The 23883-nt window shown below is 40.8% G+C and overlaps 1 protein-coding gene across 1 annotated transcript in view; it reads left to right on the top strand.

Moving 5' to 3' along the window:
* clstn2b (calsyntenin 2b) overlaps positions 1–23883 on the top strand; it is a gene marked incomplete at its 5' end in the record, with an annotated part of 375601 nt that overhangs the window by 161764 nt on the left and 189954 nt on the right. Inside the window, one exon of the mRNA XM_060897678.1 lies at positions 18050–18235. Within this exon, the coding sequence (XP_060753661.1) occupies positions 18050–18235 (186 nt within the window). The remainder of the gene's footprint in view (positions 1–18049; positions 18236–23883) is intronic.

The raw sequence follows: 23883 nt of genomic DNA, 5'->3' as shown, positions 1-23883 counted from the left end.
GGGGGCGGCACGGTGGTGTAGTGGTTAGCGCTGTCGCCTCACAGCAAGAAGGTCCTGGGTTCGAGCCCCGGGGCCGGCGAGGGCCTTTCTGTGCGGAGTTTGCATGTTCTCCCCGTGTCCGCGTGGGTTTCCTCCGGGTGCTCCGGTTTCCCCCACAGTCCAAAGACATGCAGGTTAGGTTAACTGGTGACTCTAAATTGACAGTAGGTGTGAATGTGAGTGTGAATGGTTGTCTGTGTCTATGTGTCAGCCCTGTGATGACCTGGCGACTTGTCCAGGGTGTACCCCGCCTTTCGCCCGTAGTCAGCTGGGATAGGCTCCAGCTTGCCTGCGACCCTGTAGAAGGATAAAGCGGCTAGAGATAATGTGATGTGATGTGTGATGTGTGAATAGTATAATTCAAATATTGTCATAATAGTATAATGGACTCAAACATTAAAATGTGCTACATGTACAATGTTGATAAAACAAGCATTGCCAGGCAAAACAAACCTCACCCGGCAGCACTTATTTTATACCTATATATTGAAAATGGTATTATTTCTCAATCATCAGCTGTCAGGTTATAGCCCATGAAAATCCATGACCTTGAGTTTGACATTTCAAGGTCAAAGATTATGGTGCCAAATGAAAGCCCATATGGCACTTCCTAGAAGTTGATAATGGTAAATATCTGTCTACCATCAACTGTTTTCAAGTTACAGCCCTCTGAAAATCTGTGACCTTGAGTTTGACCTTTCAAGGTCACTCAAGGTCAAATATCATGGTGCCAAATGAAAGGCCATATGGGAGTTCCTATATGCTCATAATAGTAAACATTTGTCTATCTGCAACCATTTTTGAGTTATAATGGAAAATGTTATTTTGACCGAAAGGTTGACCTTTCTGGTGACCTTGACCTGATTACCCCCAAAATTTAATCAGGTAATCTACAAACCATTGCTCACCTACCCTGAAAACTTGAAGTCAATCGGTGCAACCGTCTAGACGCTAGATTGTTAACAGACAGACACACAAACAAACTGCACTGATTGCAATACCTCGCTCCGCTGACTCTGTCACGGGCGAGGTTAAGCTGTCATATGAATGTCTCATTCTTGTAGTATTCCCTACTTTGAAAGTTGAAATGTGTGATGTTTTTCAACCCATGGAAATTCATTTTCAGTTTAGCCGTAGCATTTCTGAATCTATCTATCTATCTATCTATCTATCTATCTATCTATCTATCTATCTATCTATCTATCTATCTATCTATCTATCTATCTATCCAGGCCCGCCGACAGGGGGGGACAAACGGGTATGTTGTCCCGGGCCCAGGAATGGGGGGGGGGGCCCAGAACTGGGCTCTCATGAAGTTGCGATTATTTTATTTCATTTCAAAATGTGTTGATTTGGGGGAGAAATGTGCTATATTTGCATTCAATAAATGATTTCTAGATCTTTTGCCTTTATTGTCTTTGAAAAAGGCGTCAAGAACCCCCTACCACCCCTAATGCAAAAATGGTTTGGTCTGACTCTTTGATTAAGGGGAAAAAAACGACATCGTTCGATCATAGCGCTTCGACAATCAGCGTGCGTGCCATTTGCCAACATGCACAAGTCAGGAGCACAGAAAAGAAAAGAGAAAAAGAGAGGAAGAAACCAAGAGACTCAGGGGCTCACTGCATAAATATTTTAAAAAAGATTCGGATGATGCAGCAGGTACTAGCAAAGGCAGTGGGGCAGCTGAGCCAGGTAAGTAAGACACAGCCAACTTTTTCCAGCCCCGTAAAGTAACCCCAACCAAGGCACACGCGGCACGCAATTCATGTTACAACCGAGGGGAGAGCAAGTCACACTGAACACCATATCAAATTCACAGGGCATTGAATCATTTCATAACCACAACGGCTTAATAACATTGTGTTTCATATATCTGATTGAAGCTAAGAATATTCACATTAGCCCGCAATCATATCCCGCCGTTTCTCGAGCGGTGTGTTCGTCTCTGTTTTTCACACTGGACAGTACGCACGCACGCACAACAAAAGTCCGGCGCATTGCATTTCGCACCTGAATAGTTGCAGACTAAGGAAATGTTAAAATGTTAAAACTGTAAAAATGTTGAAATGCTAAAATGAAATGGTTGTTGACCGATTGAATGGTTTTTGAATACCTGTCATTTAAGGGTTGGAGTGAGTAGAGACTGGGATAAGAGAGGTAGGTGTGTGTGGGGGTTGGCCCAGGGGGCCCATTCAGAGCATTTTGTCACGGGCCCAGTCAAAGCTGTCAGCGGCCATCCATCCATCTATCCATCTATCCATCTATCTATCTATCTATCTATCTATCTATCTATGAATCAATCAATCAATCAATCAATCAATCAATCAATCATCAAACCTCTTGCTAGGGCAGTATTCTTTGTTTGCAATCATGTGACTTTTTGCCTCTTGGTTCACTTCCAGTTTCCAAGTGATGGGCAACAATCAAAGTTGGCGTCCAAGCCAAGTACGCATCTGTGTTGTCTTGTAGAAAACATTCAACATCTGACTGTAAATGGACTAGAACCAAAAGCAAAATTGAGATACTGTATGAAGAAAAAATACAGTATATTTATGCAATGGATTGGACCCCTACAGCTTAAAAAAGACAGGCTTTTCAAGCGATTTCAACAACTTTCCAAACGTACAGTTTCCGGACATTTCCAACTATCTGGTCGTCCGAACATTGTTTTACACAAAGAATCAAATGAAAGCTATAACTTTTTCATTTCTGGCTGGGTTCATGATGTTAGAATAAGACTTCTAAAGGACCCTTGTTTTTGCAAGAGTAAATAATGCAAGCCGAAGTGTAGTATGTGATTCAAATTGGAGCTGCTGTAAGCATTTTTGCAATGTCAAAGTCAAAATCCCTTCCATGCCAGGATCTGGTCTTCCCAGGCAGTTTCCTGTCCAAGTACTAACCAGCTTTTCTGAGGCGCATGGGTGCGGCACTGATCTCCATTTCCACAGCCCTCGGCCTCTCACCTATACAGCTAGGGTTATAGTGGGGGTCTAGTCCTCTGGTAACCCCGAGAGCTTGACTCCCCACTCACATCTGTATTGCAGTGTGCTTTGCCAGACAGTAGTAGGTACTATTTTTATGATGGTCTTTGGAATGGCCCCACCATGAGTAGAACTTCTGATCTCCCAGTCGAGAGGCAGACACGCTAACCACTAGGCCAACTCGCAGCCATTTTTGCAATGATAACTTACAGTGGGGCAAAAAAGTATTTAGTCAGCCACCAATTGTGCAAGTTCTCCCACTTAAAAAGATGAGAGAGGCCTGTAATTTTCATCATAGGTACACTTCAACTATGAGAGACAGAATGGGGGGAAAGAATCCAGGAAATCACATTGTAGGATTTTTAATGAATTAATTGGTAAATTCCTTGGTAAAATAAGTATTTGGTCACCTACAAACAAGCAAGATTTCTGGCTCTCACAGACCTGTAACAACTTCTTTAAGAGGCTCCTCTGTCCTCCACTCGTTACCTGTATTAATGGCACCTGTTTGAACTCATTATCAGTATAAAAGACACCTGTCCACAACCTCAAACAGTCACACTCCAAACTCCACTATGGCCAAGACCAAAGAGCTGTCAAAGGACACCAGAAACAAAATTGTAGACCTGCATCAGGCTGGGAAGACTGAATCTGCAATAGGTAAGCAGCTTGGTGTGAAGAAATCAACTGTGGGAGCAATTATTAGAAAATGGAAGACATACAAGGCCACTGATAATCTCCCTCGTTCTGGGGCTCCATGCAAGATCTCACCCAGTGGGGTCAAAATAATCACAAGAACAGTGAGCAAAAATCCCAGAACCACACAGGGGGGGACCTAGTGAATGACCTCCAGAGAGCTGGGACCAAAGTAACAAAGGCTACCATCAGTAACACTACGCCGCCAGGGACTCAAATCCTGCAGTGCCAGACGTGTCCCCCTGCTTAAGCCAGTACATATCCAGGCCCATCTGAAGTTTGCTAGAGAGCATTTGGATGATCCAGAAGAGGATTGGGAGAATGTCATATGGTCAGATGAAACCAAAATAGAACTTTTTGGTAAAAACTCAACTTGTTGTGTTTGGAGGAGGAAGAATGCTGAGTTGCATCCAAAGAACACCATACCTACTGTGAAGCATGGGGGTGGAAACATCATGCTTTGGGGCTGTTTTTCTGCAAAGGGACCAGGACGACTGATCCGTGTAAAGGAAAGAATGAATGGGGCCATGTATCGTGAGACTTTGAGTGAAAACCTCCTTCCATCAGCAAGGGCATTGAAGATGAAACATGGCTGGGTCTTTCAGCATGACAAGGATCCCAAGCACACCGCCTGGGCAACGAAGGAGTGGCTTCATAAGAAGCATTTCAAGGTCCTGGAGTGGCCTAGCCAGTCTCCAGATCTCAACCCCATAGAAAATCTTTGGAGGGAGTTGAAAGTCCGTGTTGCCCAGCGACAGCCCCAAAACATCACTGCTCTAGAGGAGATCTGCATGGAGGAATGGGCCAAAATACCAGCAACAGTGTGTGAAAACCTTGTGAAGACTTACAGAAAATGTTTGACCTCTGTCATTGCCAACAAAGTATTGAGATGAACTTTTGTTATTGACCAAATACTTATTTTCCACCATAATTTGCAAATAAATTCTTTAAAAATCAGACAATGTGATTTTCTGGATTTTTTTTCTCATTTTGTCTCTCATAGTTGAAGTGTACCTATGATGAAAATTACAGGCCTCTCTCATCTTTTTAAGTGGGAGAACTTGCACAATTGGTGACTGACTAAATACTTTTTTGCCCCATTGTATATTTTATTTCATGACATTTCAAACGTAGCTCAGACTTATGAATTGACATCATTGGACAACCTGAAAAAGTACGTAAACGATCGCGTTTCGGTCGAGGCCGACCTACAAACTAGTTTCATTGTTTCATTAACGGTTTGTTTTAAGACATCCAAAACATAAGAAAACTCATTTAACATTAAAAGTTTTGATTTTAGATACATAAAGTATCACGATGTATGTGCCTTTAACAAAATGATCAATGCTAATACTGTGTTCATGTGGACTCTCGATTCCTTTCGAACACAGTGAAAGGTTTGCGAGCCATTTGGCACGGCGTCTTTTTGAGATGTTTTGCGTCCTTTCACCCTTGCGCACAACTTCTTTTGGTATCGTATAATACCTTTTGTCTTTTTCTCGATTTGATCAGTTTGAACATCCAAATACAGAGCAACAATTTGGCGTATTTGGAGACAAAACACAAGAAACTACTGCAAAGCGACTGTAAACAAATACGATGCCTGGCCGTCAGCTGGAAGTATACATAATAAGGTGGATCACTACAGGAAGTAATGTCTATTGCTAACAAAGAATAGGTCAAAGTCAAAGTCCATCCCGTAAAAGGACCTGGTCTTCCCAGGGAGTCTTTTGTCCTAGTACTAACCAGACCCTTAAGGCGCATTGGGTGACACTGATCTCCGTTTCTCTAGCCCTCAGCCTTCCGCCTGTTACATAGCTAGGATTACAGTGGGGGGCTAGTTCTCTGGTAACCACAAGAGTTTGATTCCCTACTCACATCCGTATTGCGACGTGCCTCACCAGATGACAGTAGGTACCATTTTAATGATGGTCTTTGGTATGACCATCTCCTGGTCAAGAGGCGAACACGCTAACCACTAGGCCAGCTTGCAGTAGGTCAGTATAAGAGATACCTGAAAATGATGCTTTTCAGCCATCTGAACAAATGCAAACATAATGCATCCAGTGGAAAATCGAATACATTGAAGGAGAAAGAACATGGGACATGAAAGACACTCATTTGTGCCTGGCAGCAGCTTTAACACTTCACAATGACTTTATTTTCGTGAATTTGACAAAAAAAAAGTCAGTGTGAAGCCTCAGGAACAAATTGAAGGAGCTGCTAATTGTTATCCCCCACCCAAACGAAGTTTGGCGGGGGGTATAGAAACGGGTTCCGTCAGTCCATCTGTCCGTCCAGTCACATTTTCGTTTCCAGGCCATATCTTTAAAACTACTAAAGATATCTTCATGAAACTTTGTATACATATCAAGCAATGTGTGAACTGGTGCCTTTTGCTATTTTGGATTTTTGAAAAAAAAAATTCAAATTTTTACATAGAAAATAGATTTTGACTTAGTTTCTAAGAGCAATGTTTGTTTCCAGAGCATATATCCAAAACTATTCATGATACGGATTTGAAACTTGGTATACATGTTAACAGGGTGATGTAGATGTGCCTTTTCATACTAAGAAATTTCAGAAATTTTCATGTTTCCATGGAAACAATTTCAGACTTAGTCTCTCCGGTTAGTCTTAGGGGTAGGTTTTGTTTTCAGAGCAGAACTTGAAAACTATGAGCGGTATGGTCTTGAAAGTTGGTATATGTGTTGCTTAAGTAATGTATATGTGCCTTTTCATACTAAGGCCCACTTTACACGGGGACGGTCTGAAACAAAAACGCAAAAGTCCGTTTTCGTTCTCACTTTTTTCCGCGTCTACACGACTGTTTTCAAGGAGGAAATCTGCGTCTATACGGTGACGCATAAATGTGTGGAATTCAATTGGATGTGCATGCCAGGCGGCTAGGTGGTGCTGTGAAAGACCTCCGCTATGTCTGCATGCATGCGCAACGTCTTCCGTCTTGTCTGATCTGCACATCTGCGCCGCGAAAACTTTGACTACTCTGCCTATGGCTACTCGTGAGGTTGCCAGAGCAGCTTGAAGGTCCGTTGGATCGATGTAATCAGACATGATGTAGCCGTTCTATATGAGTGGGTGGAGCACAGAGGACAGCAGGACAGAGATCAGGTTTACAAATAGGCTTTATTGCTACACTTTTCAGTCTAACAATATTTTTAAACCAACAGACACACATGCAACCGGCGTCTAGCTTGGGGATGAGCTTCTCTGCTCTCCCTCTTTAAATAGGGCGTGGTCACTGGGAAGACACACAAACACAGGTTAATTGACATCAGGTGTAGTGATTCTGCCACTTACCTTCCCTGACTCCACCCTCCTGTCACAGACCGGCGCTTGACCACGCTCCCGCTGCCACACATGCTCTTACTATGACGTAAACGCGTACCCGACGTGAGCAGATCCGAGCAGAGTTTCGCATATTGGGTAGTTTAGACGGATATGCAACGGGGGCTGTTTTTACCTTATCCACTCTGGAAGGCGTTTTCAATTTTTTCCGTTTTTCAGCCTCGAAAACGCCGTCCCCGTGTAGACGAAAGGCACTTCCGATAAAATATTTAGTCGTTTTTACCCAACAGCGTCCTCGTGTAAACGGGCCCTAAGAAATGTAAGAAATTTTAATTTTTATCTCACCTGGACCAAAGGTCAGGTGGGTTTATGCCATGGGCTGCTGAGGTCAGTGTAAAGAGGTCGGGTTGGTTTCCTGCAGCAGAACTTGAAAAATGTGACAAATAATATCTTGAAACTTGGTATATAGTTGGTATATAGGGCGGGGGATATAGATGACTCTGTCTTCTTGTTAATTCTGTAGCGGGCACACCGGATTTTTGCCTGATGTATTTCTCATTGTTGAGCTTGCTGAACACTGTATAGACCTACACTAGGATTTCTGGAGTAAAATTATTTTTATTGTCCTCTTAACCTCAGCATGCTATGACCTTTTTGCAGTGTTACAGCCTTGTTAGCAATGTTGTCTGAGTCTTTTCTTTGTAACTTATTCAACACATCTGTAGCAACTGTTGATATTCCTGACAGATTTATCATTTTCACTGCTTCCTTTATGTTGTCTGTCGAAGATTCATTATCCAGAGCCATTAGCTACCTCATGCTTGCCATCCATTTTTATTACTTTTCTGCCTGGAACACTTTCTAGTCATGTCAAAAGCACCCACTCAGAGCAGTTTGCATATCCACTTTGAGATTTGAAGACACACAGCATTTGCATATATATGAACTCAGTAAGGGCTCGTGTCCATATGGGTTTCCTCCCACCTTGTAAAAACATGCCAGTAGGCGGATTGGTTGTGCTAAATTGCCCCTTGATGTGAATGATTGTGTGAATATTCGAGTGTATGGTACCCTGGGTGTTTCCCTTCCTCAAAGCCACTTTTCCTGGGATGGGCTGTGTATTAACTGCAACCCTAATCACTTGACCAAGATAAAGCGATGATGATGATGATGATTGAAGAACAATGAACATGGACAATGAATGTCTTCAGGGTCTGTGAGATTTTGTTGCCTCTGTGTCTTGAGGCTGTTGTTTCTCTCAGCTAGTTTTCGATCAAATAGCAAAATATGAGCAAAACAAAATGTGTCTGAAATTAATTGAGGAGCTTTATCTTAATCCCTGGGGCGGCACGGTGGTGTAGTGGTTAGCGCTGTCGCCTCACAGCAAGAAGGTCCTGGGTTCGAGCCCAGCGGCCAGCGAGGGCCTTTCTGTGTGGAGTTTGCATGTTCTCCCCGTGTCTTTGTGGGTTTCCTCCGGGTGCTCCGGTTTCCCCCACAGTCCAAAGACATGCAGGTTAGGTTAACTGGTGACTCTAAATTGACCGTAGGTGTGAATGTGAGTGTGAATGGTTGCCTGTGTCTATGTGTCAGCCCTGTGATGACCTGGCGACTTGTCCAGGGTGTACCCCGCCTTTCGCCCGTAGTCAGCTGGGATAGGCTCCAGCTTGCCTGCAACCCTGTAGGACAGGATAAATCGGCTACAGATAATGGATCCCTGCTGAATGATCACTGCCCTCTCATGAGAACCATAAGCATTACCATAATTGTAAACCATGTGAATGCTGTTCCTGCCTTATTCAAATGCAGTCGCATACTTAGCATTGATCATTTCCAACATACACACAGAGAAATTCATGCATGCACACATTCAGACTATACAGACTAACAGCTCATGAATACTGTGCATATATATATATATATATATATATATATATATATATATATTAGGATGAATTTAAAAAACCTCAGATGGTGTGTTAAAGCTGTGTCTGACATTTTCCCAGTGAAGGTGTATGTACCGAGAGTGTATGTGTGTGTGCACGCTTGATAATGAATTACAGATGCTTATATCACCCAACATTCTGTGATACTTTCTTTCACTTTAATGCCTTTTTTCTTCCATAAGTGTATTAGTCTTTCACAGCATCTCCAAGGCTAATGCTGCTAACAAGTCAGTGAAGCCTGATTTACTCACAAGCTTGAGTAAATGAACTTCCAGTTCGGAAAAGGAGCGACAGTGCATCACAGTCACTACAAATAGTTGAATAGAACCAGTATTACACATGCGTCATAAGTTTTGACACATGACACCATTATCTATTAAAATGAAGAGAACGATGTCACAGATCAAAGAAATTGTAGCGTAATCAATTGTGAAGTCAAATCACTTTCTTCCTCAATGCACAGGATTCGTTCCATGCAGTCAATAAGCACAAAAAAGGCATCAATTGTAATTTAGATGAAACTATATTTCACATAAGATTAGCATATTCAATTTACTTCACGGCGGCACGGTGGTGTAGTGGTTAGCGCTGTCGCCTCACAATAAGAAGGTCCTGGGTTCGAGCCCCGGGGCCGGCGAGGGCCTTTCTGTGTGGAGTTTGCATGTTCTCCCCGTGTCCGCGTGGGTTTCCTCCGGGTGCTCCGGTTTCCCCCACAGTCCAAAGACATGCAGGTTAGGTTAACTGGTGACTCTAAATTGACCGTAGGTGTGAATGTGAGTGTGAATGGTTGTCTGTGTCTATGTGTCAGCCCTGTGATGACCTGGCGACTTGTCCAGGGTGTACCCCGCCTTTCACCCGTAGTCAGCTGGGATAGGCTCCAGCTTGCCTGCAACCCTATAGAAGGATAAAGCGGCTAGAGATAATGAGATGAGATGAGATGAATTTACTTCACACTCATTGTGCAATTTTTTTGAAAGTGATTATGCAGAAATTGTGTATTATTGAATCAATGTGTGTATTCCTGCCTTTGAAGCATGCATGTAATCTTCACAAGGATATGGACCCTTTTCACATGACGTCACGACAAACGCGGCCGCCATTTTGGACATGTACTACCAGTAGTTTACCACAGCCAACATTGAGGAACGGCAGCAAAGAAAGTGTTTATTTTCAGCAAGACTTCCATCATGCCACTATATTGTTGTGCACCTGGATGTAGTAACCATCAACAAACAAGGCAAGGGTTATCATTTTATCGGATCCCAGTAGATGCTGACCGACGGAGAAGATGGATAGCGGCATACCAACGCTTGTGTAGTGACCACTTTGTTGGAGGTAAGACGAATAAAATTAGCCAGAAAAGGCATTACATTGCTGTTAACATTCCATTCTAGTTTACTGTAATTATGATCTGGCAGCTATTTACACCGGATCCAGTGTAAATAGCTGCCGGAGCCAACGTCCAAGGTTCCGGAGCGTGCGCGCGCTAACTCGCAGCCGGCCGGGGAGAGCGAGCGCGCGCTAGCTCGCGGCCGGCCGGGGAGGGAGAGCGCGCGCTAGCTCGCGGCCGGCAGCTCCGGCAGCTATTTACACTGGATCCAGTGTAAGTAGCTGCCAGATCATAATTACAGTAAACTAGTAAATACAGTTTTCTGCATCTCGCTCCTTTTTCTTTTATGTTTGTCGCCTTCCTCGCATTCAAACCGATTCGAGCCAAAGTCCACTACATGTCCAAAATGGCGGTCGCGTTTACGAAGGTCACGTGACTGAAAAGGGTCTATACTGAGACAATACCTATAAGCTTCCCTTACAATTTAGACGACAGTTTAAACTACATAACCAAATTTCAGATGGTTTGGGTGAGTGGGAGTTGTGGGGGGGGGGGGTCTTTAAATCAGTAAATAAGTCTCAAGAACCTACTCCACAGCCAGGACCTTCATCCACACTGCAGTCCATATCTGGAATAGACTCCCAGTCAGCATAGTTGGAGAGATTAGTGACGATAGCTTTCAGTCTTTCAAAACTTGTGTTCATCACTATTTGTTTTCCGTACTCTGACCTCATAGGGAGAACTTCTTGGCTGCTGTGAACCATTGATTCGCCCTTTTGGTTTACTATTATAGTGCTTTGTTGCCTATGATAGTTCATGACATAATCATACCTCTTGTCGCTATTGTTCACCATAGCTCGCTTGCTCTATCTATCTATCTATCTATCTATCTATCTATCTATCTATCTATCTATCTATCTATCTATCTATCTATCTATCTATCTACCCTGTATATGTGTGTGTGTGTGTATATATATATATATATATATATATATATATATATATATATATTTTTTTTTTTCTACTGGATATGAGCAATCGCACACTCTGATTGGCTACTATGTGGCAGCACGGTGGTGTAAGTGATTAGCACTGTCACCTCACAGCAAGAAGGGTCTGTTGTTCGAGCCCAGTGGCCAACGGGGGCGTTTCTGTGTGCAGTTTGCATGTTCTCCCAATGTCTGCGTTGGTTTGCTCCAGTTTCCCCCACAGTCCAAAGACATGCAATTAGGTTAACATAGGACGGCCTTGGGCTGAAGTACCCAAGAGTGGCGGCACACACGTACCAGCAGCTTTGCTCTATTATGACGAACTAAATTCCGTTGTACATTTGCGCAGTGACAATAAAGGCATTCTATTCTACTACTCAGCTATCAGCTTATATACCGTGAGTAGAGAAAAACAAAATGGCGGCACATGTTGCTGAACCAACCGAGGATGAAATAAAAACTCTACTCCAAAACAAAACTCCAAAAAATACAAAAAAAACCCCAACAAAATATGGAATGAAAGTATTTGATGGTAAGAACTTATCTTTTATATATTTCTGTAATCTAAACCTTGCATTATCTCAAAAACGGTCATCTTTCTCTTTCTTCTTCTTGGTTCATACATGGAACTATCCACTTAGCAGTTTATGATGATGGTCGGAGGTACAGGTGTCCTGTCTTCCAAATCTGGAAGATTGTGTCCTCTCACTCTTTTCTTACTCAGACCCCATACACCCCTCCACAGCTGGCTTGTGTCTAAGCATCTTTTAACACACTACATAAACACTGTTTATTGCTGAGTATGCTCCCCTATTCACCTCACAGTGAGCAGCATTACTGATCATTTTCTCCTGCAATGATGATTCCTGCCTCAGTGTTTTTCTCCTTCACTTCTGCCACATTTTCTGCAAACTACCTGGCTAGGCATGAGGCATTTCAAGTGTAGGAGAATGGTGCTCTCTCAGTGTATCATGATGAACTATGGCCAGATTATGCCTTGTTGTTGCAGCTACACTGATAACTCCTTGGAAGAAAAAAAAAAAAAAAAACTTACATTATTGCATAAGGTTATATGCACTGGCAATCTGTTGGCACAAATTTGACCAGTTCTCTCTGCCTTGAACAGAATCTTCTCTGGTAGCCCACTAACAACTGGCCTTGTTGAGAGCAATGATTTTCTGAGACTACACATCTGAGTGTTGCTGCAGATGCACAGTCCAGTCAGCACAGACATCCAAAGTTGTGGCATCTGCACCCCAAGATGATGGCCCATATCTAGTAAAAAGGTTTGGCTAGGCATTGTATGCCAAGTCAATGCAATGCTGATTGTGGCTTCCAATGGCAGGGCCAGACAGTCCACTGGGACAAGATACCCTTCCTGTCTTCTATCACTTATTATCACACTGTGTGCAGAATTCAGCAACTAGGCTACAGAGTCCAATGTGTCACCAAGATGGCCAGCAAGACCTGAGTTCACGTTACTGATTTTGCAAGTTGGAACATGCAGGCAGTTTCCTCCCTGAATTGATCTTCTGTCCCAGATTTAATCTCCAACTGGGGTCTGAAATCCAGCAGTGAGTTACCTCTGAATGCAAGAAGTACACTTTGAGTATACTAGTATACCCAAATGCCTAGTGTAAAGGCATTGTATGTCCTTAAGGGGAACACTATTCTGTGACTGTTGTTCACATTCCTGGCTGGACCTGGTGCATTGTTTGTTCCCTAGGATGCTGTGAAACAGAGACAAATCCTCATCTCTCTTAAAGGTGTTTGTGGCCACTATCTAAGTAGACCACAGCATTGTGGGTGATTAGTACTTTTTCTGAAGGGAGGGACGCACGTCTACCTGGACTACCCTAGTAGTGTGAGTTTTCTGCCGAAGGACATATGATCTGAATCAGGGTGTACCCTCCTCTTGCCTGAAGTCAGCTGGGATTGGCTGCAGCTTCCCTGTGACCATGATTGATAAGTGGTATAGATAATGGATGTACAGTGTCTTGCAAAAGTATCGATCCCCTTGGTGTTTGTCCTGTTTTGTCGTATTACAAGCTGGGATTAAAATGGATTTTTGGAGGCTTAGCACCATTTGATTTACACAACATGCCTACTACATTAAAGATGCATTTTTTTTAATTTTATTTTATTTTTATTGTGATACAAACAATAATTAAGATGGAACCCCCCCCCCCCAGAAATCTGGAGTGTGCATTGGTATTCACCCCCTTTCATATTAAACCCCTAAATAAGAGCTGGTCCAACCAATTCACTTCATAAGTCACATAATTAGTTGATTAAGATCCACCTGTGTGCAATCAAAGTGTCACATGATCTGTCACATGATGTCTGTATAAATCAACCTATTCTGGAAGGACCCTGACTTTGCAACACCACTAAGCAAGCAACCAAGGAGCCTCCAAACAGGTCAGAGACAAAGTTGTGGAGAAGTATAGATCAGGGTTGGGTTATAAAAAAAAATATCCCAAACTTTGAATATCCCAGGGAGCATCATTAAATCCATTATAGCAAAATGGAAAGAATATGGCACCACTACAAACCTGACAAGAGAAGGCTGCCCACCAAAACTTACAGACCGGGCAAGGAGGGCATTAATCAGAGATGCAACAAAGACACCAAAGATAACACTGAAGGAGCTGCAAAGATCCACAGCGGAGATGTGAGTATCTGTCCATAGGGCCACTTTAAGCCATACACTCCATAGAGTGGGGCTTTATGGAAAAGTGTCCAGAAAAAAAGTTGTTGCTTAAGAAAACACATTTGGAGTTTGCCCAACAGCATGTGGCAGACTCCCCAAACACATGGAAGAAGATTATCTGGTCAAATGAGACTAAAACTGAACTTTTTTGCTATCATGGGAAATGCTATGTGTGGTGCAAACCCAACACCCTGAGAACACCATTCCTACAGTGAAGCATGGTGGTGGCAACATCATGCTGTGGGGATATTTTTCATCTGCAGGGACAGGAAAGCAGGTCAGAAGTGAAGGAAAGATGGATGGCACTAAATACAGGGCAATTCTGGAGGAAATCCTGTTTGAGTCAGCCAGAGGTTTGAGACTGGGATGAAGTTTCACATTCCAGCAGGACAATGACCCTAAATGTACTGCTAAAGCTACATTGGAGTGGTTTAAAGGGAAACATTTAAATGTCTTGGAATGGCCTAGTCAAAGCCCAGACCTCAGTCCAATTGAGACTCTGTGGCATAACTTGAAGATTGCTGTACACCAACGCAACCCATCTAACTAGAAGGAGTTGGAGCAGTTTTGCCTTGAGGAATGGGCAAAAATCCCAGTGGCTAGATGTGCTAAGCTAATAGAGACATACCCCAAGAGACGTGCAGCTGTAATTGCAGCAAAAGGTGGCTCTACAAAGTATTGACTTTTTTTTGGGGGGGGGGCTGAATACCTACGCATAATCCAGATTTCTGTTTTTTCATCTTAATTATTGTTTGTGTCACAATAAATAAAACAGTTTTCACCTTTAAAGTGGTCGACATGTTGTGTAAATCAAATGATGCTAACCCCCCAAAAATCCATTTTAACTCCAGCTTGTAATGCGACGAAACAGGACAAACACCAAGGGGGATGAATATTTTTGCAAGACACTGTATGAATAGACATGTTATATACCTTTACTGGATTTTATTGGAAGATACCAAAACTCATGCACACGTGCAGAAAGAGACATAAAGGTATTCCACACTGCCCCTGAGGGTTATCTAACAGTCATATATCGGCAGTTGAATATGTAGCTAGCATTTCTATATACTTATACATTTATAATAATTTTGAGACCAGTTAAACTATGTGAATGAAAACTATAACCTGGAACAAATCAGAAACAGGAAATTAAATTAATCATGGAGCTTTCAGCATTGCATAATTTCCAAACGGTACGTGATAAATACATTTCACATTCAACACACATACACAAACTTCTGAAACAGATAGACTGTGTGAGATGAATAAGTCTAATATTGAATGCTGTTGCTGACAAGAAAACTCAAATTAAGTTTGTTGTGTGCTTTCCATATGAATAATCAATGTGAACTTGAGTTAATGCATGCACATTTTAGATTCAAGTAAATCACCCATTAAATTGGCTGCGCACAACAACGCAAGGGTGGTAATGACACGTACTAGTGAGTAGGCTTGTGACGATAGCAAATGTTCCCACCATGATAATTGTCTAATGAAAAAGTTTTGTTTTTTATTGCTTATAACATTTGGTATTGTATTACGAATTATACATGGACTTTTTTGCATTGAGCTGTGTTTTGATGTGAAAAGTAGTCAATGCAGTACCATAGATTGTCATGGAATGTACAGTATATGGAATCCAGGGAACAAAATAAGGTTTTACCTGGATTTTTTGTTTGTTTGTTTGTTTGTTTTTTTAAGATAACCAGATAAAATTCATCACTGGTGAATAGTTGATTTATTTTTTCTTGTATTTGAAATTATTTTACATTATGTGACGTACAACACACCCAGAGCAGCCTCGGGAGCAGTTGGGGGTCAGCTGCTTTGCTTAAGGGCATTTCAGTTATTCCTGCTGGTCTAAGGAATTGAACTGACAACCTTTTAGTCCCAAAGCTACTTCTCTAATCATTAGGCTATTGCTTCCCTATTTGAAGCATTTAAAAAGTATCTGCAAGTGTACAAGTAAACTTGGTTATATAACGATCTGTCTTCCAGACAGTCGTCATCCAGGATAAACTTAGGATGGCTGCAACATAGGTGATATTAGCTAATGAATATCCACATTATACTGACTCTCTGACAGAAAATAACAGAGTTGGACCCTCAATATAGTAAGCCAGAGTAAATATTTTTTTTAGTTATAGATGTTCTGAGTGTTATTAAAAGTAAGTATCCAAAACAGGTACAGTACAGCTCGACTGTACGCGCTGGTTTTACAATATATAAATATTCTGGCACATTAGAGAGTTTTTAGTGCACTTGAAAGATCATGTCATGGCTAACATTAGCATTTAAATTAGCATTAAATATTACTGGTACTAGCTAGCTACATGTGCAGTGTGCTTTATAAACTAAACGTTCCTGTGTAAGAAACATGTAATGTTTGTTCTAATGTATTTGAAATTGAAATTTCAAGGTAAAACATTATCAGTTTTTCTTAAATGAAATGGTCATGATATGGTTAAAATTTCTTTCTCGACTCAATTATATGATTTATTGCTTGTGTAATTTGATTAAGAGATTGTTCAGTTACAAACAGCCAGATTGAACCATATAATACCAAACAGTGTACAACCCCATTTCCAAAAACATTGGGACACTGTGTAAAATATAAATAAGAACAGAATGTGATGATTTGTAAATCATGGAAACCCTATATTTAATTTAAAATGGTACAAAGTCTTGCATATCAAATGCTGAAACTGAGAAAGGTTCTTGTTTTTTGAAAAATATATGCTCATTTTGAATTTGATGCCAGCAACATGTTTCAGAAAAGTTGGGACAGGGGTATGTTTACCACTGTGCTGCATCACCTCTACTTTTAACAACACACTGTAACCATTTGGGAACTGAGGAGACCAATTGCTCTCGTTTTGGAAGTGAAATGTTATCCCATTTTTACCTGCTATAGAACTTCAGCTGCTGAACAGTTAAGGGTCTCATTTGTTGTATTTTGTGCTTCATAATGCACCAAAAGTTTTCAGTGTATTACAGGTCTGGACTACAGGCAGGCCAGTTTAGCACCCAGACTCTTTTCTTGTAATGTGGAATATGGGCATCCAGTATTAGTTTTTGGCCTTGTTCCTTGTGTACAGAGATTTCTCCGGTCTCTCTGAATCTTTTAATGATATACCATAGATGATGTGATCCTTTAATTTTTTTGCATTTTTACATTGAAGAATGCTCTTCTTAAATTGTTGTGCTATTTTCCCACACAGTCTTATACAGATTGGTGAACCCCTCCCCATCTTTACTTCTGGGAGACTCCACCTCTTTGGGATGCTCTTTCTATACCCACTTATGTTACTGACCTGTTGCCAATTAACCTAATTAGTTTTTAGATATTCCACCAGGTGTTTTCCAGTCTTTTGTTGCCCCTGTTACAACTTTTTTTTTTTTTATGTTTTGCTGGCATTAAATTCAAAACGACCATATATTTTTTTTCCTGAGCAAATATTTAAATTTTATACAGTGTCCCAACTTTTTTGGAAAGGGGTTGTGTGATTTTACAGAATTACTGTATATCGTAATACCTGTGCTAGACCAATGTTCAAAAATCCACTACATGATGTAAATTTGATGGCATACTAAAATTTACATTTACAGCTCAATGAGCATAGGTCTTCTTGAGCTGTAAATATAAATTTTAGTTTGTTAGAGATTTGCTAGCTTGAATGTCAAAACCTTGGTACTGTATTCCATATCTTAAAACAGCTTTTCACCCAGATAGAATGTTTATAATACCAAGGCCATAGTATGTCCTGATGGGTTTTTTTGTCCCCCCTCAAAAAAAAAAATGCTGGCCAAAAAGCTGCCTACACAGGGAATTTTCTCTTAAATGGAAGACAGCCATAGTGACTGTCACTACATATATCCTGTATCTCTCTCTATATAGTGATTAGTCATGCATGCTTCCTGCTGAGTGATAATTAAATACAAATTAGCTTGTGATAACACTTTTATTTGACACACCAGAATCTTGGCTACTCAGTATACTGCAATATCTCTCTTTCTGTCTCTCGTGCTTTCTTTCACGCTAGGCTGGAGTAAACGTGTGGACTATGAACCAGGTATGGGTAGTAAACCTCTATTTCCCAAGATGCACCTGGAGACTTGTGAGGGAACAGTGTCTTCGGTCAGGACCAATGTTGAGCTACAGACTGGTCATATTGGGAAAGGCTGCGATCGAGAGACCTACTCGGAGAAATCTCTGCAGAAACTCTGTGGTGAGTTTAATGAGTTGGTTTGCATTAACGTCTATGATTGTGAAAGGATGCTTGCCTGGATTTCACATGACTTTTTACTCCAGTAATAAATGCATTAAGAATTGCACTGTCTGTTCTGGACATTACTAGTCTGCAGATTTTATGAAGCGGTTCAGAGTTGATGATTGGCACAGAAAATTGAGACGTGTTCATGGCAGAAAGCCTTTTTCCTCAGGGCAGTCACAGTGAGTCAGAGTGTATTGGAATTTTTTCATCCAGAACATTTCATATCTGAATGGAATATTGGAATAGCTGAAATTGAGAAAAATTGAGAGGGGAAAAAACTGTAAATACAGGAAATATGCCACTTGCAGCTGTAGTCGAGTTCCCCAGTGGAGGACAAACCAAGTGAGTTGGTGAAAAAGCAATACAAAGTTGAATTGCAAAAGCTTTGGACCAACTGAAAAGACCTCCATGTTTGCTTTGATATCGTTGTCGTCTTCTAGTAAGAATAGTGCTACTGGAGTACAAAGTATACTCCATCCATCCATTATCCATAACTGCTTATCCTATGCAGGGTCGCAGGCAAGCTGGAGCCTATCCCAGCTGACTATGGGTGAGAGGCGGGGTACACCCTGGACAAGTCGCCAGGTCATCACAGGGCTGACACACAGAGACAAACAACCATTCACACTCACATTCACACCTACGGTCAATTTAGAGCCACTGATTAGCCTAACCTGCATGTCTTTGGACTGTGGGGGAAACCGGAGCACCCGGAGGAAACCCACACAGACCATATGCAAACTCCACAAAGAAAGGCCCCCGTCGGCCACTGGGCTCGAACCCAGAACCTTCTTGCTGTGAGGTGACAGTGCTAACCACTACACCACTGTGCCATCTACAAAGTGTAATCCATCTACAATTAGTATGCAATTTCTTGTTCCAGTACTGTACCATTTTCCAGCAAAACAACCCAACAAAAATGCTTTACAAGTTTGAAACTTCATAAAGTTTTAAGGGCTTGTATAACACTTGCATGTATTCAGCTAAATTGTCCCGTTAAAGCAAAACTCCATAACCCGGTTGCTGATTGTTGGCCACTGATGCAATTTGACAAAAGCATTTTGAACCGTTAAATGCTTTCCGAGATCGAGGTCACTCGCTCACTGGTTTGGAAAATGAAACAGAAAATAGCTGATGTGTTTTTGACGAGAAGCAAGAGTACAAAGCAGGACATTTATTGAGTATATTCTGAACAAGAAAAAAAATCTTATAACTTTCTTGCAATCTTGGATAATCTTATTATCAATGCAGATATTCTGTATAGCATGAGTCACCCTTGGGAATGATTTCTTAACTTGGATTGTACCATCATTTTTGATGGTTAAAGGTAGTATTTTTGCTCATTCTGATGGATAAGGCAATCCTAAGCCAGGGATTTTGAGCTTCGTTCCTATCCTGAGTGTTCAAATGTACAGGTTACAACGTACAAGTCAAGATAATCTTTTGTCCTCATCCTTTTTCGTTACTTGTATACAGTGGTCAAATTGTTTAAAAAAAAAAATCCAGTCAAATCAAAGCAAATTGAATCTAGCTGAACATTTGATCCAGTTGTTAGCTATTACAGATGAAACACCCCAGTTTATGAATGATAATAATAATATTTCAAAGCATTTCAGAGTCTCAATGCTCTAACAAATAATAATAATAGCATATGTATATTAGTTTTTTACACATATTAAAAATTACAAAAAGAAATTAATCAAAATGAAGATTAATATTCAAATCGTAAGAAAGTTATAATAATAAAAATCAAAAATACACACACACACACACACACACACACACATATATATATATATATATATATATATATATATATATATATATATATATATATATATATATATATATATATATATTCAATAAAAAATATTTTTCAGAATAAATAATATTGTTCAAAAAGTAATGTCTTTCAACCAGTCTTGAAAGTTTCATACGAGTCAGCTTTACCAAGGGACTATAAGAGCTTATTCCACAGTCTTGGTCCAGCTGATGAAAATGCTCTATCACCGTAACTTTTGGTGTTGGTCCTTGGAGCAGCCAGGAACTTCTTCCCATTCGACCTCAGAACATGAGCGTTGGAATATACGTTCAGCAGTTCCTCTAAGTGTGTCGGTGTGAGTCCATGTAATAATTTGTAGACCAGCATACGTAACTTATACTCGATGCGGGTATTAATTGGCAGCCAGTGTAACCTCTTCAAAACACTGGTGACATCTTCACCATGTTGAGTTCGTGCTACAATTCTGGCAGCTGAATTTAGGATATGTTGGAGTTTCTTATGCTTGTACTCGGGCAGACCGTAAAGCAGGCTGTTACAGTAATCCAGCCTTGATGTAATGAAGGCATGGACCAACCTCTCAGCAGATGGCTGATCCAGGTACTTTTGAATCTTGCTAATTTGACTAAGAGCTATGAAGGAGGGCTTGCAGCAATTGTTGATCTGTTTTGTGTAGGACAAGTTGTGGTCAAACAATACACCAGGATTATGAGCTTCAGACATTGGTGAGATTTCTGAGCCCCCAAATCGTACTTCTGAGATGGCGGAAACAGACGGCGAGAACTTGGAATGGATCAGTAGCAGTTTGGTTTTGTCATCGTTTAAGAAATATATATATATATGAGTAATTCCACGCTTATGGGTACTGAAATGGGGACATGAACTTATTTTTAAAAATTCACCTAAAACCATTTCTTTTTTTACCATCAGGTCACAAAACATGTAATCTTTAATGAATGATATGTTAAAAGATAACTTTAATTTTCTGAGATGTAATAAAAACATATTTATATGCCAAAGTCAGAACGTAACAGAAGTGTTGTGGACATATATATTCTCAATTTTAACAATGTAGAATTACTTTTTAAAACATAGGAAGGTGATGTTTTAGCAAATATAATTAATAAACATGTGTAGTAGAATAAACATACACATTCTTTCAATAAGATTAACATGGTATATAGCTAGATTGTAATTAATTTGTAACAGACGCGAGATGGACAATCGTAACAGAAGTAATGTAACAGACATCATTTTGGAACTCATAGGCTTGGCTTTGGCATATAAATATGTTTTTATTACATCTCAGAAAATTAAAGTTATCTTTTAACATATCATTCATTAAAGATTACGTTTTTGTGACCTGATGGTAAAAAAAAGAAATGGTTTTAGGTGAATTTTTAAAAATAAGTTCATGTCCCCATTTCAGTACCCATAAGCGTGGAATCACTCATATATATATATATATATATATATATATATATATATATATATATATTAGAAATACCCTAATTAAATCCAACAAAGTCATATTTATTGTTTTATTAACTCTGGTGTCCTTCACTGGTTAATGCTGGCTATCATGCAGGGATTTTTTGTTTCTCTTTGTAAAGAACCTTGAAAAGATGAACAGTTTACGCTGATCTCTGAAATTGAAATCTTTCACAGTATCACAGATAAAAAGAAAAATAAAACACACTGTGTACTTCTGTACAACTTTGCCCTGAGTGCGACTTGTTTAAAAAAGGAACAAAATTAGCATGACTACTGAGTCAGATCGCTAAAAAAATATGCCATAATACAGTACATTGTTTCTGGGTTGCTGGTTGCTCTTGGAGAGTATAATGTTAACACCTGTGCCTGTTTATTCTCTGATCTGTTTTAGTGAGCATGTTAACATATGCCATCTAGTTCCTAACAGGTGCTGGTGTGGTGGTGTGCCCTCCGCCCCATACTTTCTGCTTTTAAAATCTCAAAATTGAGTCAGTTACAGCTTCTGTTGCTTTATTGTCTGTATTTTATCTACAGTATGCCCTGCTGATCTGTTAACATTCATAAGAGAGTGAGAGTAAGGAAATCAAAACTTCTGCCCACTTTGTATTCTGTTTTAGCAATCATGTTAACATAGTTATAGATGATGGTGCATGTTTGGTGTCCGAAGCCCATTCTGCCAGACTAGTATGTATCTCGTAGTCCATCACTGTAATTGCTATTCAGTGGAAAGGATGCAGTTTGGGATGCAACCCTGCATTCTCCAGGCATGAGATTAGTCCTCAGAATTGGAGAAGGGCATGGTACAATATGTGTTATGAAATGTTCTTGCATTCAACTTTTTTTACAAGGTTTTTCCCCCCTACAAGTTTATATCCACCTGCATTAAAATAATAGTGATGGATAACCTTCTTCTTCACCCATCCAGTGTGTTCTGGGTTGGGTCGCTTTCCTAGGGTTTCTTGGCTAAGTAAGTGCAGACAGCTAGCCACTCCTCCGCTGCACTGCTTTTGGTCATGGACAATTTAGAGTAGCCAATTAGCCTAACTGCATGTTTTTGGGGGAAACCAGACCTGGGGGAAACCCACACAGCCAACATGCAAACTCCATGCAGAAAGACCCCCGTCGGCCACTGGGCTCAAATCTGGAGCCTTCTTGCTGTGAGGTGACAGTGCTAACCACTACATCACCATGCCACTGATAGATAACCTCATCTCATCTCATCTCATCTCATCTCATCTCATTATCTCTAGCCGCTTTATCCTTCTACAGGGTCGCAGGCAAGCTGGAGCCTATCCCAGCTGACTACGGGCGAAAGGCGGGGTACACCCTGGACAAGTCGCCAGGTCATCACAGGGCTGACACATAGACACAGACAACCATTCACACTCACATTCACACCTACGGTCAATTTAGAGTCACCAATTAGCCTAACCTGCATGTCTTTGGACTGTGGGGGAAACCGGAGCACCCGGAGGAAACCCACGCGGACACGGGGAGAACATGCAAACTCCACACAGAAAAGCCCTCGCCGGCCCCGGGGCTCGAACCCAGGACCTTCTTGCTGTGAGGCGACAGTGCTAACCACTACACCACCGTGCCACCCTGATAGATAACCTATATGAATAAAAGTTTAAGGATGTTTGACCACCACACCCATATGTGGACCTTCCCCAAGATGGAAGCACACAAAAGCTTCAGACCAATTGAAAAGACCCCCATGTTTGTTTGGATATCATCATCTACCAGCAGCCAATTACTGTGTGATTTCTAGTTGCTTACTGTGCCAAAACATCCATCCATTATCTCTAGCCACTTATCCTGTACAGGGTCGCAGGCAAACTGGAGCCTATCCCAGCTGACTATGGGCGAGAGGCGGGGTACACCCTGGACAAGTTGCCAGGTCATTGCAGGGCTGACTGTGTCAAAACATTTTTGCAAAAATTAGTAGGCACTTCTATAATATGCAGTTGTTTTAATGAATTTAAATGAAACGAATTGTAAAATACGAATTTACTTGTAATCAAGCACTTTGACATGTAATTCAAAGTAGCACTAAGTTGAGGTAGTAATTCTGAAAGGATATTGATTATTTTCACATTTAAAAGTGGCTAAGTTAGGGTATCGTTCAAAATACGTGTACGCTGCCATATTCATCTGCACCACTATACACTCAAAAAAATAATTGTACCAAAAACGTTGACTTTAAGTATTTCAATTAGATGAAGTTTTTCCATGTAATTTTATTCGGCAAGTTCAATATAAGGGTCCCATTTAATTCAAAGCGTTTCTACCATGCCCTAATTATTCATATCAAATAAACGTTCAGTTT

Source organism: Neoarius graeffei, chromosome 17 (genome assembly GCF_027579695.1).
Source record: "Neoarius graeffei isolate fNeoGra1 chromosome 17, fNeoGra1.pri, whole genome shotgun sequence".
Classification (NCBI taxonomy): domain Eukaryota; kingdom Metazoa; phylum Chordata; class Actinopteri; order Siluriformes; family Ariidae; genus Neoarius; species Neoarius graeffei.
The sequence above is the reverse complement of the archived record's forward strand: the minus strand, read 5'-3'. Positions and strand labels throughout refer to the sequence as shown.